This window comes from Sparus aurata, chromosome 23, assembly GCF_900880675.1.
Source record: "Sparus aurata chromosome 23, fSpaAur1.1, whole genome shotgun sequence".
Lineage (NCBI taxonomy): Eukaryota > Metazoa > Chordata > Actinopteri > Spariformes > Sparidae > Sparus > Sparus aurata.
Genome location: NC_044209.1, coordinates 8,754,236 through 8,771,189, shown reverse-complemented (window position 1 = coordinate 8,771,189; position 16,954 = coordinate 8,754,236). Strand labels below are relative to the sequence as shown.

General features: G+C 39.7%; 1 protein-coding gene across 1 annotated transcript; it reads left to right on the top strand.

Annotated features, from left to right (window-relative positions):
• gucy2ca (guanylate cyclase 2Ca) lies at positions 1–16,948 on the top strand. The gene is made up of 27 exons (XM_030408443.1): positions 1–211; positions 2,363–2,475; positions 3,380–3,447; positions 3,527–3,748; positions 3,854–3,972; positions 6,026–6,140; positions 6,234–6,345; positions 6,446–6,584; positions 8,086–8,168; positions 8,249–8,366; positions 8,711–8,792; positions 9,054–9,147; positions 9,292–9,354; positions 9,440–9,511; positions 9,750–9,854; positions 10,468–10,554; positions 10,885–11,017; positions 11,106–11,243; positions 11,614–11,702; positions 11,865–11,956; positions 12,397–12,555; positions 13,576–13,768; positions 14,044–14,218; positions 14,354–14,452; positions 14,545–14,639; positions 14,762–14,838; positions 15,395–16,948. Exons 1-27 carry the CDS (start codon positions 1–3, stop codon positions 15,588–15,590), a joined length of 3,249 nt encoding a protein of 1,082 aa, XP_030264303.1. The 3' UTR covers positions 15,591–16,948.
• The last annotated feature ends 6 nt before the right edge of the window (positions 16,949–16,954 follow it).

The following is a 16,954-nucleotide window of genomic DNA, read 5'->3' as shown; positions in this document are numbered from 1 at the left end:
ATGTGCATCTCACACTGTTTATTTTACCTGGGAATGTTGATTGTGGCGGTGGTCGCCAACAAGATGCTGGATGACTGCTTGTCTTCAAAACACAAGTACACCATGAATGTTGTGCTGCTGGAGGACAACACTTACGCGTGGAGTCGACCCTTTGTGGAGGAAGCCGTGAAACGAGCCATTGAAGAGGACAGACTGGAAAACGATAAATATGGTATGGACCAGTAGTTTCTAAAAAAGGCAGACAGGCTTACAGATAATAATGATTTTTATACTATCTACAAATGAATATCTGATGCTCTACACCAGCCAATTAAAGAACAAATGTCTTTACAATTGGAAAGAGCCCTTAAACTGGCATAATGTTAATACTACAAAACAAAACTTCAGAAGTAACATGGTCGGACATCAGCGGAGGTGTTTCTAATTGGTATTGGTAGCAGTTCCTAGAAACCATTAAAACACAGAACAACAAAGTCAAGATGGCTGGTTATGAATGTAAGAACTAGTTTTTCTCTGTAGGGCAAGAAGAGACTTACCTCACTACTGTTGTGTAAATGATATAAGCATGTTGAGGATGTTACATTTTTTAAAATTTACTTTAGAATCAAGAATCAGCCCAAGATTTTTTTTACATTTGTTTATAGAGGATGAGATATCTTTAGTTATTCAAGTTCTCAACAGATAAAAAATAACCTTTCTCATGAGTTTAACAAATGGCCAGGCTTTACATTCAGTTTCACAGATTATTTCACTTTATCCCATCCTCTAAAGACACGCAGCCAGTCGAAGGGGTGTTTCTAGAACATTCTGAATATTGGGCATAGTAGTGCTGAAATAAAACCTGATTTTGGTACACATACCTTTTTGGTACATGATTTTGAGAAATATAAAGACATTTTTCTTCAAAATCCTTTTCAGTTGCCAACTTCTCACATATTAAATGTCAAATGTCGTCTTACCACAAGAAGCTGTAGAAGACCTTGGCAAAAACACTAGAAACTACAGTTTTCTAGGCCCAGGCAGAATTTTAAAGCTCAGCTATATAGAATATTCTAAAACTAAATTCAAAATTCTAAAAAAAATATTTTTCACAACATTGTCGCTGGCACCTGAAAGTTTCAAGATGTGGTTTGACAACCTATTGTACAGGTATATGTGTTGTCACGATTTTCCTGGGCAAAAACATTCCAATACACGATTTTATGCTTATAATCAGCAATCAAACAGCCATGATACATTGAAACATACTTAAATCACTTGACCCTTAAGGAAGTCTATCGTGCTATTGGAGAAGGATGCGCGGACTGTAGATGCCCAATACATTTCCACACCTCCAGTTTATCTTTTATTGTGCTGGATACAGTCCACAAACTGTACCATCAGCCATGATGACAGGCTTAGGATTTTGGAATAACTGAAAAGAAGCACGCTCCACCCATGTGGCAGCTTCTTCAGGATATTCATGATTATCTGAATCATGGAAATTCACCAGGGTCAGTTTATCCATAGTGTTTTTATCGTAATACGATCTGTCATTATCCCATTCCTAAGTGCTTTCTCCTGTGTAAGGTGCATTAAGCAATGCCATATTTGTAACAAATACTCTGCAGTCTCTAAGTCTTACTGATTGCTTTAATCTAACATTTAGAAAACCTACTGATGTAACAAACTCACCAAACTAACAGCTGTCCTGAACACTTATGTGAGATTCTTGGATATATTGGTTGCTGGCTTAGTCATTAATAATATATAAATAAAACAGTTTTGGAGCAGCTGAAAAGCATATATTTCCTCCCCTTGTTGAGGCGAGTTGTTTCTATTGTTTGTTCAATGGGGCTAAAAATAGATTCAGATGAGTCTATCTCCTCATCACACAGGGATGAAACTGATGTCAAATTCTTATCTCTCCACCAATATCACGGGAGGCATGATTTTTTGGCTTGGCCAACAATATACCATACATTTAATCAACTTCATACCCCTCAGAAATATCTTGTATGGGCATGAGGGGTCCTGATCTACAGAGCCACTGGCCAAAACTGTCTCAAATGCTATAAATCCACTTTTGGAAAGTGTTGCTTTTCAACCAAACATACAGGTGACTTCATGCTTTGACGGTGTATTATTGAGTAAGAAATACTCCTGCTATGAGGCTGTTCATTCTATTACATGAATGAAACTCTTTGTAATAGAAACTTTTTTTTCGCTGCTGCCGTAAACGTAAGTTTTTATTTTCTCTGCGGGAGCAATCAAAGGGTACATTTACACCAGTTAATCATCCGTATCTAATCTCCTCAACCCAAAGTGATTAATGAGTTAATTTTTGATATTAATAACTCTTATCTTCTTTTCATGACCCAAGATTTAAACTTCACTTTGACGGCCAACTACAATGGATTCAACACCACCCTCTACAACCGGCAGGGCTGTGGAAGCAGCACCTGTGAAGGAGTGGCAATATTCAAGAAGCTGCATGTGAGTATGGTCGAGAGATGACAAAAGATGAGATGTCTATATAGTTTTAAAGTGTTTATTTTAGTCAACACTCAAGTCAAACTATTCAAGGGTGTTGTGGTTCAAATGCTTTTAATGAACAGACACTGAGGGGCCTAAAGATGCTGAAAAGACTTTCTGCATGAGAGCTAGATTAGATTGGAACCTGGATCTTCTTTCCTGTGTTCACTTCTTATCTCCAATACTAAATTAGTGATACAATCCAACAAGTTCCCTTTTTGCAGTTTGAGAATTTATCATCCCTGAATTACCCGTCAGCTGAACATTTACGTGTCTACTGCTCAATGACTATATGGTTAATGTAAAAATATTTACATTAATAATATTATCATTATTAAAATCATAAAAAACTATTTCCATGAGTGTTCCTAAGGCTGATGGGAAGGAAAATGTCAATTACTTAAAACTTCAACACTTAAAGTGAACTTTTGCTGTCAGCACAGCGCAGTCAATGATCACCATTTGGCATCAACAGTATCGCCATTGCACATGTTGCCATTGTAGCATCCTAAACAGACCACAATTCAGTGCAGCCAAAGGACGCTGTAGAGAAGAAGCTTCTAGAAGGTGAGAAAAACTCATTTGTTACTCCTGCTTTCTCTGCCACAGCTGAAAATAACAGGCTCAAGTTTACCAGGGACTGAGGAAATTCAAGAGGGAAAAGGGAGAAGGATAACTGCAGCACCTTATCATGAAATAACTACATAAAGGCATGTGAATCACAGTGCCTTTATGCAGTATTAATGCGTACTATACAGAATTATTTTATCCTTTTTTCCCCCTTCGTCTTTAAGTATCGGAACCTTGGCTGTGGGGGTGCTGCTGTTTCAAACAGAATAACTACATGCACGGTATCTTTCTACAGAATGATGGTGAAATTGGATGTGTCATGCTGGGGCCTTCCTGCACTTATGCCACCTACCAGTTAGTGGAGTGAGTATGAATCTGATTCCCTTGAATTATATGCAACTTAACAACTGACTGAATTTGATTCCCTGTTGTCTGCCGTCAGTGCAAACAGTGGCCTGACCCTGAGCATTCCCATCATCTCTGCTGGGAGCTTTGGCCTCTCGTGTGACTATCAACCCAAAGTGACTCGAATTTTGCCTCCAGCACGCAAGATCTCAGACTTACTGTTTCACTTTATTCATGAAGAATTGCTGTTTAAGCCAGCCTGGGAGAAGACGTATGTCTACAAGAAGCCACACATCAACGTATCTGAGGACTGCTTTTGGTGAGATAGCACAGGCTGCATTTCGCCCAACAGACTTCTCTAGGTTCCTTTGCTGCTCCAGCATGTGCCACTTCCTGTGTTATTATTTCCTTGTTTTTGCCACAGGTACATCAATGGACTGGAAGCGGCATCTGCCAACTTTGCCAAAAATGGTAAGAGAGAGATGCTGCGTACAGAGAAGGCTTTGACTAATGCCCTCGTCGACAAGAAAAGACACAGCAACAGTGGGTATTTTGTTTGAGTTACATCTCAATTAACTCAGTTTTTCTTTTCTTTTTGTCTTTTTCTTTTTTTTTTCTTACTGGGCTGCTATTCTCCACTAGGACTGTGATGAACAATATTATCTAATAGCCTATCTACGCTATGTAATCGGAATAGTCACAACAATAGCATCCATAGAGAAAATGTCAGTATGAGGGGTGTCGGGGGAGAGCTTGTGCCCTACAATTTATAGAGGCACTAAGAATCTGCTGTTTGTAAGCAGCATGGCTGGGATGGCAATGATGGTCCGTTGTGGTCATTGGTCAACTAAATTGGTACAGACTGAAATACCTCAGCAATCACTATTTGACGGTTTACCATAAATAACCCACTCATGTTGTGTAAGTAACATCCCGCAGTCAAGTTACACACATGCAGCAATGTCACTGCAGTAAATATATATATGTTTATATTGTGGCACATTAAAGCAGTTAGAACTGCATTTTAGATGGAACAGAGGATTGGGAGATGGTGGAGGCAGAGAATCGTTGCCACTGTTTTAATATCAGAAAAATATTGTGCACCTGACTTTTGAAGGCAATCGAAGATGAGACTAATTTAATTTAAGCCCCAAAACACAGCCATCATTGAAAAGGGGCGTGAATACAACCTCTATGGAAAATGGCTGCCCTATTCACTTACCCATTTTCCTCTGACATCATGCTCTTGGTGGGAAACTCATTTGTCACACTGCTGCCCTTCAGGTTGCAAGTTGTGTAATCAGACAACTGATTAGTATTTAACTGCCTTCTGGTTAATCAGCAACTAAAAACACAATGAATAATGAGAATTTAGAGGGACATCAGGCCATTGGCCCTGGTACTTTATAATATCTTGTTAGGCTTCATTAGACAACAGCTTATTTTAGCATTCAACCACTTCTTAACTAACATGTTACATGATACAATAAGAAAGATGGATATTTATTCCAATATATCAGCACATACGTGGACACATTAATTTAAATGCAGATGAGTAACACACTGGATGTAAATGGTAAATGGACCTGCATTTCTGTAACGCTTTTCTAGTCTACTGACTGCTCAAAGCACTTTTACAATACTTGTCACATTCACGCATTCACACACACATTCATGATGATGTGATGATGTCGTGATGGCAGCAGCTGCCATACCTCCTGTGCTACAGCTGCCCCAATGTAATATAATTAGACAGTAATGCTAATTAGGAAGTGGTTGAATGCTACCATTAGCTAATGGGTCATCATATAATATGTTGTTTTTACTTGAAAAATCATGTCACTCGGCTTCATTATGTTTATATTGTGTGACCTGGAACACAGCAGCTTTAAGGCTTCCTATCCTGGGCGTGACGCCAGAGGAGTTGGTGAATGTGTTGGACTGTGCCAAGATTTTGCACCATTAGGAAAAGTGATCTGCCCTAAATGCACTTACACCATGGACTTCTGACCATGAAGCGCTCGTGATTATTTGAATATGACCTGTAGTCAGTTCTACTAAATGCCTTTGCTTTTTTGACGTCAGCTCAGTTTGGCTGATAGAATAACACGGCTGTTCCACATTTTGGTAGAGCAAGTTGCATCTGCCTACTTCTTGTAGTCAAACATGCATGAATTCACATCAAAAGGAGTTAGTTGCTGACAATTGCTTTTTAATGCACAGCACTGAAAGTCACTCTGTATCTGTATGGTCTGCCATAAAGTTTGATTTGGCCCACCAGATGTTTCTAGCAGAAGACAATTAAATTATGATTATAAAAAGTTGTCACGTAAATGAATGTTTAAAGTGTTTTAATATTTGTGAGGTAAAAATGCTCTTTGAATATGTAGGATACCTAATAATTGTCCTTTCATGATCTGAGCACGGCGACCACAATGACACTTTGTACAAACGTTTGGACTTCTTTAGCCCTGATGAAGCTAGTAAGACTGAAATAATTAACCAGTGTCTGAAAAAGAGAAGAATTGTTTTAAATGTACAGTTCAACTGAAACATTTCCCTTCCTGCTATAGTGAAACTGATGTATTCATTTCAGTTTTCATCATTTGTGGGAGCCCTGATGAAATTATTTCAATAAAGAATACGGTGAACAAGGAGAAAAAGGTCGAGATTCCTGAGGAAATCGTGTTCATTCTGATCGATGTGTACAAGTAAGCCTGTTTATGAGTTTACCATTTTAAATGTACACTGTTACCAAGAAACGTTTCAGTGTGAGGCGAGTGACACCCTTTGCCTTTCCCCAGCCCTGACTATTACATCAACACAACATCCACTGAGGGGATGGAGAACGTACTGGTGATCACCCTGCCGCAGAGGAATTACACCTCTGGGTCAAACTCAACATACAATGACACGGTGAGCAGCAACCTTAGGACCCAAATAAGACTGTGCAGGGGACCAGCCCTTATATAAAGATCTGACTTATTTCTGTTTTGACTTTCTGTCCAACTTTCAGATAAACGACTATGTGGCTGGGTATCATGATGGGGCTCTTTTGTTTGGCAAAGTGCTCAGAGAGAGGATGCTAGCTCGTCAGCGTGGATCTGCTGATGTGCCTTTGAGCGACAACCCCTTTGGAAACGCCTCTTTTTATGGTGCGTATGATCAGTGACAACTCAGGTTAAAAGCCCAATGAGAGGCAGAATTACTGTACACTGCAAAACAGATTCAGCAAACACAAATCAAGGACACATACCACAAGGGGTGATAGGTCAGTAGGGTGGAGGCTTGTGCATGGCAGGTTGTTTAACATTAAAAAGTCAGACTAGATATATAAAGCTATTACTGTAAGTTTTGGCATTTATTATCTTTAGGTTTAAGAAAACATCATGGTTCTGGTTAAAATCACTATGTTGCTTCTGTTCCTTCTGTTCCAAATGTACCTACCACAAGTTTTTTTAAGTTATGCACCACTCTGTTATGTTACACACAGTACGTGAGATAATTTTTATTAAGCTGAAAGATCAGACCGTTGACTTCTAGTTTCGCACTGGACAAGACCAGCGGTATCCTGAATGAAAATTCTCACCCCAAATTTTAAAATAAATCTACATACTACCTCCTAACGACAAACAATATTGGTTGTAAAAAGCCACTCTCATGTTCAAACTATATGGTTTTATTGGTGGTTTCCTCTTCAGCTGGTCCGAAATTCAGCAGGTTATTAACAAATACCGGTGGACAGTCACATGTCAGTCCAGAACTCACCTCCTTTCATTGGCTTCCAGTAAAAGATAAATTCAATTTCAAAGTTTTATTTATCACATATAAGGCTCTGCAAATGTTACAGTTTGGAGCAAAGTCATCAGAGCACAAGACAGGCAAACCCAGCGCATCATAACTGTTGTAGCTTCATGTTTGTGTAGTTGACCCGTCATGATAATTTTGATATTTATATTCACTGAATTATCCTGTCCTGTGTTGGTTTGAGGTGGTTTTGCATGTTCTGGCACAGCAAATATAAATTTTAAATGTTGTAGATAACTATGGGTCATTTTCAATTGTTTTGCTCTCCTCCAAGGCAACGTTGTTAGCAGTTCAATATAATATGAAAATCAACCTACAGAGAGCGTCACAACACAGTGATGATTATTTGCCCGTAGTTTATGGTTTGTTTTATTGTTGCCTGGTAACGCAGTCATGTAATATTGTTAAATGTTTATAATGCTTGTAGTTAACTGATCTGATTCAATGCAAACACTGGCTCTAGAAGAGGCCTGCGGCAATTCTGTTTTGCGTTTTTAGCCGCCGTCGTAGGAAATACAACCCCATTGCCAGAATAAATGTTAGCTAAGTACATTTCTGCAAAACCACAGAAGAGTTCGAAAATGTTGCAACCTTACATTTGTTTAGATTAAATTTCTCTATTTCTGTCCTGTCACAGCGCTCTCCTTTTGCTCTGGTTAGGGTTAAGGCACAAAAACTACTTGGTTAGGGTTAGAAAAACATCATGTTTTGGCCTCAAATACCTGTTTGGGTTGCTTACAAACAAAATTCAAATGCAATTACATTGTTATTCTATTTCAAGGAAATTGAAAATGTTCTCTTTGTGTGTGTGTGTGTGTATGTGTGTGTGTGTGTGTTTGTTTCAAACAGGTATGGGAGGACACTATGTGCTTGATGAGTATGGTGATCGAGATGTTAACTTCTCAATCATTTATATATCAAAAGAAAACAAGGTGAGAATACTGTCCATTCAGCAATTAGCTTGTTCTACGTGAGCATTTTTTTTTCACACTTTGCCTCTGTCTCCCTCCAGTACGAAATCCTGGCAGTTTTTGACACATCACAGAATGAAACCATATTCGAAAGTAAAAACCAATCCCTGACCTGGACAGGGAACAAACTGCCCTCTGATGTGCCAAAGAAGTCAGATGGTAAAACACACATACACACTAACGGTGTAAAGGCAATGTGGACAGCGTTGTGCAGCTTCACTGTAGCCTGGAGACTCTTAACACCATACAGCACAGTTTCAGTCTGGTCCGTGAGTCTAGTTCTAGGTCGCACGGCCTCACAGAATACTTTTTTTTTATGTGTGTGCTTGAGATTTCAAGGTACCACAAGGTTAAGAAGCTTTGTCATACAGAGAACACAAAACTTTATTAGAATCTGACAATATTTAGAAACATAGTTTGATTTCATTGTCTTTATTCCAAATAAGGCTATAACTGCCTCTCTCTTTCTCTCTCTCTCTCTCTGTGTTTGTGTGTGTTTCCAGAATTGAGCTTGCAGGATGTGCTCATGATCGTTCTGAGTCTCAGTGTTGTCGTGGTGACAGCCATTGCTCTCATCTTCTACAGGTAAACAGCAGACGCATTTGACAGCTGAATCACATGGGCTTTATGTAATTTCTAAACATTTCTTAATCAGTAAAGCTGATTTTTAGATGAAGCAACAGTTGGTGAACAGTGGTTGACTAGGATACAATAGGAATAGGCTCTTGTGTGTTTACATTTGGTCGACGTGCCATATAAAACTGTAATGACATTGGATTACCCCTGAAAGCTATCCATTGTGTCATTACGTCTGCATTTACTGTATGTGTCTTTCAATAATGTAAGGCAGAACAGGAAAGAGCGTCTTTTGCAGAAGAAGTGGTCTCATATCGACTCACATCTGATTGGTCCTCTGGATGAGAAGGAGGTTTCTCTGAAGGTAAACAGCCTCATCATTCGCCTGTTTCCTGATCAGGGGTCAGCAACCTTTTCTTTGATTATGTGCCGGCAGCAGAAAAACATGAAATGAAAAATGAGAGTGTGTGTGTGTGTGTGTGTGTGTGTGTGTGTGTGCATGAAACAGATTGATGATGATAGGAGGAAGGACAGCACATACTTCAGACAACGAGGCCGCTATGACAAGAAGGTATTTCAGCTTATAAAAACCTGTATTATCCATCACAAATCCTCTCCCGGTGTTTGACTGTGTCTTATTTCTCTGCATTCTTCAGCCTGTAATATTGAAAGAGCTGAAGCAAGCGGATGGAGACTTCACAGAGGACCAGAGGATTGAGCTTAACACCGTAAGACACGTCTGTGTTATGCAGTATAGCAGGTGGACTTTTTTGATTTAGTGTGGGTAAATTTAAATCATCCTTTCCGTACCTCTTTTGAGGGGCTTTTCTTTAAGCAGTTGGTCATTTTTGATGTCATAGCAGGACAAGTGTGTTGACTAACCCTCGTTAACCCTTTTTGTCCCACCTCCCTGTCACTCTCTACCCGTCCTTTCACATCTTCCTTCACCACATCTATATGTTTCAGCTGCTGAGAATCGATTACTACAACCTGACCAAGTTTTACGGTACGGTGAAGTTTGAGTACGCTGTGTTTGGAGTGTTTGAGCTCTGTCAGAGGGGCTCCCTAAGGGTAAGAGTCCACATCTCTTTCTTTCTTTCTCTTTCTTTCTTTCTTTCTTCACAAGACCTATGTGATATGTTATCTAATAACTGTGCCCCAAGTCATTTTTATCACTGTCTGTTTAATACAGATCTGCTCCTATGAAATAAACACATAAATACATACATACATAAATACATGAGATCATGTTGCTTATGACAAAGCTCGGCGACCTCATTTCTCCACTGCCCTCAATGACGTGACTGTTCATTCGATAAGTCACGGACACACAGTTAAAAGAGCATTAATAGTGTGTGCGTGAATGCACGTAATCACACAAACACGCACAAGTTGATACAGAACCCTCTCTCGATGGACTACATAAGCTAACAACACCATTAGTGAAAAAAAATGGCAATTCTTATTTAGTTATTATAGTTATTCTTAATGCCTGTCACCAAATTGAGTTCTGAACGATCTGGGTCAACTAAGCCATAAAACTAAAACGATTTATTATGGCAGAGTGTAGAGGATGAATCGAGGAGTCTCACAGCCGAGGAAATCAAGAGCTTTAGTGTTTCACAGTCCCATTGACTGAGTACAGTATGTAAATTATGAACTTCTTTATCTCTTTTTCTTCCAGCACATTCTGAGTGACAAGATTTCCTACCCAGACGAAACCTTCATGGACACGGAGTTCAAAATATCAGTCATGTATGACATAGCAAAGGTATTATTTGTATTTGTGTGTATGTCATTTTTTTAATACCTTGTTTGTTCATTTAGCTGTTTTTTTGAGGACAAAATAGGAAATTATGAATACCACATCATTTACCGTCACTGCAGGATTTATTTTCATTTAACAATATCTATTTTAATTCAGCAGTATTTTCCCAATGTACATGGCCGGATTCATTGTATTTTATATCTCAGGGGTATTTAACTAATTCACAATGCATTTGAAGGAAAGCAGGATCATACTATAAAATGCAGCTCGGTACAACTGTCTTGGATTAACACAGTTTGGCTCACTACAGTTCCCCTGCTGTATCTTCCACAGGGCATGTCGTACCTTCACTCCAGTAACATTCAGGTCCACGGTCGCCTCAAGTCCACTAACTGCGTGGTCGACAACCGCATGGTGGTCAAGATCACTGACTTTGGTTGTCACACAATCCTCAATCCAGGCAGAGGTAAGACTGAGTATTTATTTTTTAATACTACACTTGGTTGAGCACTGAAAATACAAGCGACTTAGCCTCTCTTCTCCTCTCCTCTCAGACTTGTGGACGGCCCCGGAGCATCTACGTGAAGACGGGGTGTCACAGAAAGGCGATGTCTACAGCTATGCAATCATTGCCCATGAGATCATTCATAGGCGGAGCCCGTTCTATACGCAGTTCTGCTCCAATCCTACAGGTAGGCCAGGATAATTTGGCACACAATTAAAACTGTAATAAATAACAGAACAGACTAAATGGACTATGCCTTATTTGAGCTAGTGTGAGGAAATCAGCACTTTAATTAAAAAAACTGGATGGCTCGGTGTTCATATATGTTGAGATTATGACAGAATCATTCAGTGTCGACATTTTAGGTATTACTTTGATTGTCTGAGTTCACAATTTGACAGTTCACGGTAAATTGGGACGTTGATGCGGAACACTCAGATTCAGAATTCAGATTCAGAATACTTTATTAATCCCCGGGGGGGAAATTGTTTATCGGTGATCATTCTCAGCATAAATCCTGCTCACTTTGGCAACCTCACTGTCATCCAATCCCTCAGAGAAGCTCTACAGAGTGCAGTTTCCCATGGGGATGGGCTACTTCAGACCTGATCTCAACTTTGATGGTGCATCAGCGAGGGAGGTCGAGGTAAGCCACCAAACACTGTGAAGGACATTTACCAAAAGACTCTAGACATTAAGGTGTATGAATTAAATCTGCTTGGATTAATCTGAATTGAATAAGGAAAGTCACACACTTCTTCTCTCTTTTTCTTTCTATTGTTTCATGTGTTGTCATGTGTGTATACAGCTGTACATGCTGATAAAAAACTGCTGGGATGAAGACCCAGAACGGAGGCCAGATTTTAAGAGAATAGAGTTATCTCTGGGTAAAATTTTCAGGTAAGTGAAAACCACACATTCATTTAGGCCGACTTTTAATCATTTCACTCAAACACTACATAACATTACACCCATATGTGTAACACAGGCCAGTCAAGTTCTTCCAGACCCTACTAGGATAGGATGTTTATTTATTTTTTGCCGTTGCCATGTTGAAACAGAAAGGAGCCATCTCCTTACTGTTGCCTCACTGTTAAAGGCACAGTATTATATATAATGTGTGATTAAGGGCTATGTAAATAAATGTAGCATTAAGGTTTCCATCATCTTAAACTAAGGGGCCCCAAATTATGACAAACGGGGATGTCCACGTACTTTTGTCGCCATAATGAGTATAGTTTCTGTGAGATAATTCCTGCCCCACTCTTCTCTGACGTGATGATTAATCGATTAAAGGGTATCAATAGTTTTAGTAATGCAATATGTTTGTTTTGAAACAGTAACCTGCATAATCAAGCCACTGAGACATACATGGACAACCTGATCCGTCGCCTGCAGATGTACTCCAGGACTCTGGAGCACCTGGTGGAGGAGAGAACCTCTTTGTACAAAGCCGAGAGGGACAGAGCTGATCGCCTCAACTTTATGCTACTTCCTGGGTAGGTAGGAAGTGGAAAGCGAATTTTGGACTTAAATTTCACAGATTACTTAAACACAAATTTCAGTGAATGCTGATGTTGCTGCATATCTGCTGAATGTGTAAATAGGCAGCTGTTTACTAATATGTTTGCCATAAAAACTTTAAAAGGTGGAAATATGTGGAAATACAAGCTCAACTACTGCATGGCTCATAATGATTTAATGCATGAATCAATGTGGGGTGTAAGGTGAACTCCCGTTGCTGATTAAAAACAAATGTTTGAGTAACTATGACTTAATTTGATTAGTTCCCACGTGATTGATCATCAGTTAAGGAATATCAATTCACAGTTCATACATTAATTTATTTGTGACCAAGTTAAGTGGACTCCAGATACATGAATATTTTAGATCCATGTATCCCTGAAAAAAGAACAGTAAATGTTCTGATAGAAATATGATTTTCTTTCTTTCTTCTTTTTTTTTTTTTTTTTAAATCAAACTGGCTGTCAGATGCAAAAATCTACACATTACATACATAAACTTGAGAACTGTAACTGAAATGAAAATTCATTGCATCGTCTGGTTAATAGTTGGCAATAGGAAATCATGATACATCCTGCATAAATCATCATAGATTTAGTAAAGCTTTACTTAATTATAAGATATACTATGTAAGTGTTTAACCTAGTATTTATGTCTATAGTACCTCTCTTTACTGTAACTGTTCTTTTATTTTTTCTATTGTTTCTTGTGTTTTTATTACAGTTTTTGCAAGCAAAAATATACATGCCTCACTTTCAGCTTGAGGAAAAGCTGTATTTGCATGTACATGTCATATTCTTTGACAGCAATTCTAATCTTCACTCAGTTGTAGACTTTACCATTAAGCAAGGTGGGCAAATGCCTGGGGCTCCCAACTAAAAGGGCCCCAAAAAGCTATAGATTTTTGACGATGTCTGTAAATGAAAACGATGTCACTTTTGTGTCCTTAAAAAAAATAACTTCACTGTGTGCTTCTACCTCTATGTCTCCTTCAGCCCGGTGGTGCGTTCACTGAAGGAGACGGGCAAAGTGAAACCAGAGCTGTTCGAAGAGGTGACCATCTACTTCAGCGACATCGTGGGATTCACCACCCTCTGCCACTACAGCACTCCCATGGAGGTGGTCGACATGCTCAACGACATCTACAAAAACTTTGACAACATCCTCGACCACCATGATGTCTATAAGGTACCTCCCTGCTAGAGTCTGACATTAAGCTCCTTTATAATCTATTGTTAAATCAGTGGTCAGTCATAGTGATGGCAGCACTGTGGTGAAAGTTGAGCTCTGTGGGTCTCGGGTGGGATGTCACTGTTGTTTTACCAGTTGAGATAGAGCTTAGATTTGGACTTGGCAGAAAACTTTTATTCAAAACTTAGAATCAGCTGAAGTTAGAGTTAGATGTTATATGTGGCTAATTAATTTGTTCATGTTTACTGATGAATCCATCTGTTCTGTCTCAGGTTGAGACGATAGGAGATGCCTACATGGTTGCGTCAGGTTTGCCCAAACGCAACGGCGACAGGCATGCAGTGGACATCGCCCTCATGGCTCTGGACATGCTGGCTTTTGTAGGGTCGTTTGAGTTGCTCCACCTGCCTGGCATCCCTCTGTGGATCCGTATTGGTGTGCATTCAGGTAAGAGAAATTCATAATGGCTTTAACCCTTGAACCCCTCACCTCACGATACTATAAATAGAGCCAGTATATGGTTTAAAGTTGGTTTGGTTTTATTATAGATGTTATAAATGTATAGTGTGTATTTGTGTGTAGGACCGTGCGCAGCAGGAGTGGTGGGGAACAAGATGCCTCGCTACTGTCTTTTCGGAGACACAGTCAACACCGCTTCACGCATGGAGTCCACAGGCCTGCGTAAGAGACAACAAACCCCTTCGCACATGCACTTGTAGAATTAAAAACAGAGGCTTTTGTCTCTCACGATGCTTGTTCTTGTCGCTTTCCAGCCCTGAGAATTCACGTCAGCCAGTCCACTATCAACATCCTGCAGAGGACAGACTGCCAGTTTGAGTATGAACAAAGAGGGGAGACGTATCTGAAGGTTAGCTGTGTTTGATTTGGCTTTTTATGTACTCAGCACTCATGTATATAAGTCCATAGACAGTAGGTGACTACTTTCATTTCCTGTGTGTGTGTCTGTGTCCATGTGTACCTGACCCACAGGGTAAAGGCAAAGAGATGACATACTGGTTAACAGGAATAATGGGGGGCAAGTACAACCTGCCAACACCACCAACAGCGTGAGTAAAACAGTCTCGTATAAATGTACTCCTCATGATAAGGACACACATCTACTAATGCTGAAGGATACACTCTTCTGGCCCCCAAATCCCAACATTTCCTTCCAGCCCCAGTATTGATGTTAACGCGATCACTGTGTTGGTTCTGCAGAAATGATGTTTTCCTAAACCTAACAGTAGTTTTGTTGCTTAAACCTGACTAACCCGTGACAAAAAAAATGTAAATAATAAGTCAACAATTTAACAACAAGCTCCACATGGGCCACAAACCTGGTCTCCTGGATGAAGTCCTGTTCATGACCCATCTATCCAATACAATCTGGGGGTTGATGTTGATTATGATGTTGTGGGGAAAAACACCAACACAGATGAACCACTGAGGTAAACTGTGTTAAGCTACAAAACAATAGTCAGCACACATTTTCCGGATTTGATGGGGACTAAATTTAGAGAGATATCTTGAAAAGCAGAAAACGCAATTCATTATGATAGAATGCACAAAATATTAAATCCATGAAAAAATGTGTACAAACAATCCTGGTGTCACCGCCCTCAGGGAGAACTTCCAACGGCTCCAGCAGGACCTGGCGGAGATGATCGTGTCCAGTCTGGAGAAGCGTGAAGACAGGCGCTTCAAAAAGACCCTGTCCACTAAAGTCCTTCGGAGGGAGACAGACAGCAGCCTGCAGGGGGACAGTTCTCCAGAGTACTTCCACCTGGCTGTCACTGACAACCCCAGTACCTTCCTGTGATTTTAGAGGAACCTTCCGTACCATATAAGTAGAAGTTGTGTCATAGCCTGCAACACCTGCCAGGGTCACCACTGCTAAGGTTTTGTGGACAGCTTTGTGTTCATTCAGGCGGTGGAGTCACGGTGGAGCGGCTGTGGAACAAGCGGGCATGTTCCAGTTTTCTTTTTACACTTTGACACTTTTCCCCCTCAACACCTGTGCCTCATGAAATCACTCATGTTTGTTGAGGCACATTTACTTTTCACTCTAGCTGTGTTGCACTCTACATCATTATCTGCCCTGTTATTCATGGAAGTAAGAGAGGAACAGAGCCAAATATTAAATCTAAAGAGTAACACACTCAAAAGGTTATGCCTTTCTTTTTTACTCCAAACAACTGGTCATCATTTTTTCATGTAGCTGCATCAGTTGCCGGCTGCTTTGTTACGACCACTTGGGGGCGCAAAAGTAAGATATTTTCAAATTCCACAAATTATCCATAAATCAAACCTTGAGCTGTTTTAGGTGGATCCTTCTCTTAAAAATGATACGAACACACGTGGCATGGGTTTAAAAGACAAACGTCTTTTGGAATTTGCAGTGGTGAAAGAAGTTTTCAGATACTGTACTTCAGTAAAAGTATCAAAACGACACTGAAAATACTCCACTTCAAGTTAAAAAGTGAAGAATTTTCTCATTCAGTTTTGGAGATATGTTGTTTCCACAGGAGAGGAGGGGTTTGAAGAACTGTAATCTGAAAAGTAACTAGTAACTCAAACTGTGAAACAAATGTAGTTGATTAAAAAGGACAATATTTCCCTCTGAGATGTTGTGGAGGAGTTGAAAAAAAGGTAAAGGTCCAAGTGAAATACATGTACCTCAAATCTGTACTCAAGTAGAGTACTTAGTAAATGTACTTAGTTACATTCCACCACTGGTAATTTGTAACATACATGTCTACCTTTGCCTAATCCTGTGCCGTGGACAAAGATAAGTCACACATCACAACTACAGTACACGAAGTCCTCCTAACAGCTCTATTAAATAAACAGATGGTCAGTTCTCTCCAAATAATGAGATGATATTCAATGTACTTTTCTTGACTTTACTTCAAACAGTTCTCTGTTTATGTTTAGACATTGTCTGCAGGAAGCGCATTGATTGAGAAGCTTTGCCACAATTATTTACCATGTAAATAACCTTTTTCTGCTGCGCGGGCAGTGAAACGAAAATCCAAACAGTTCTTGTCATTATAGAGAAGTAGATCTAATAATGGTTCTCTTTCACAGCACAACTCTGCTACCTTGTTTTCAGAGCATCAGAAATACTTCTGTGATGATTTCGGTTTTGTGTTTTATTAAATGATGTTTGAAATATGACACAAG

Coding starts and splice junctions, on each gene's coding strand:
- gucy2ca (XM_030408443.1), top strand. CDS start 1: ATGTGCATCTCACACTGTTTATTTTACCTGGGAATGTTGATTGTGGCG. Junction 3,749..3,853: donor GTATCTGAGGACTGCTTTTG/GTGAGATAGCAC, acceptor TTTTTGCCACAG/GTACATCAATGGACTGGAAG. Junction 14,839..15,394: donor CTGCCAACACCACCAACAGC/GTGAGTAAAACA, acceptor CACCGCCCTCAG/GGAGAACTTCCAACGGCTCC.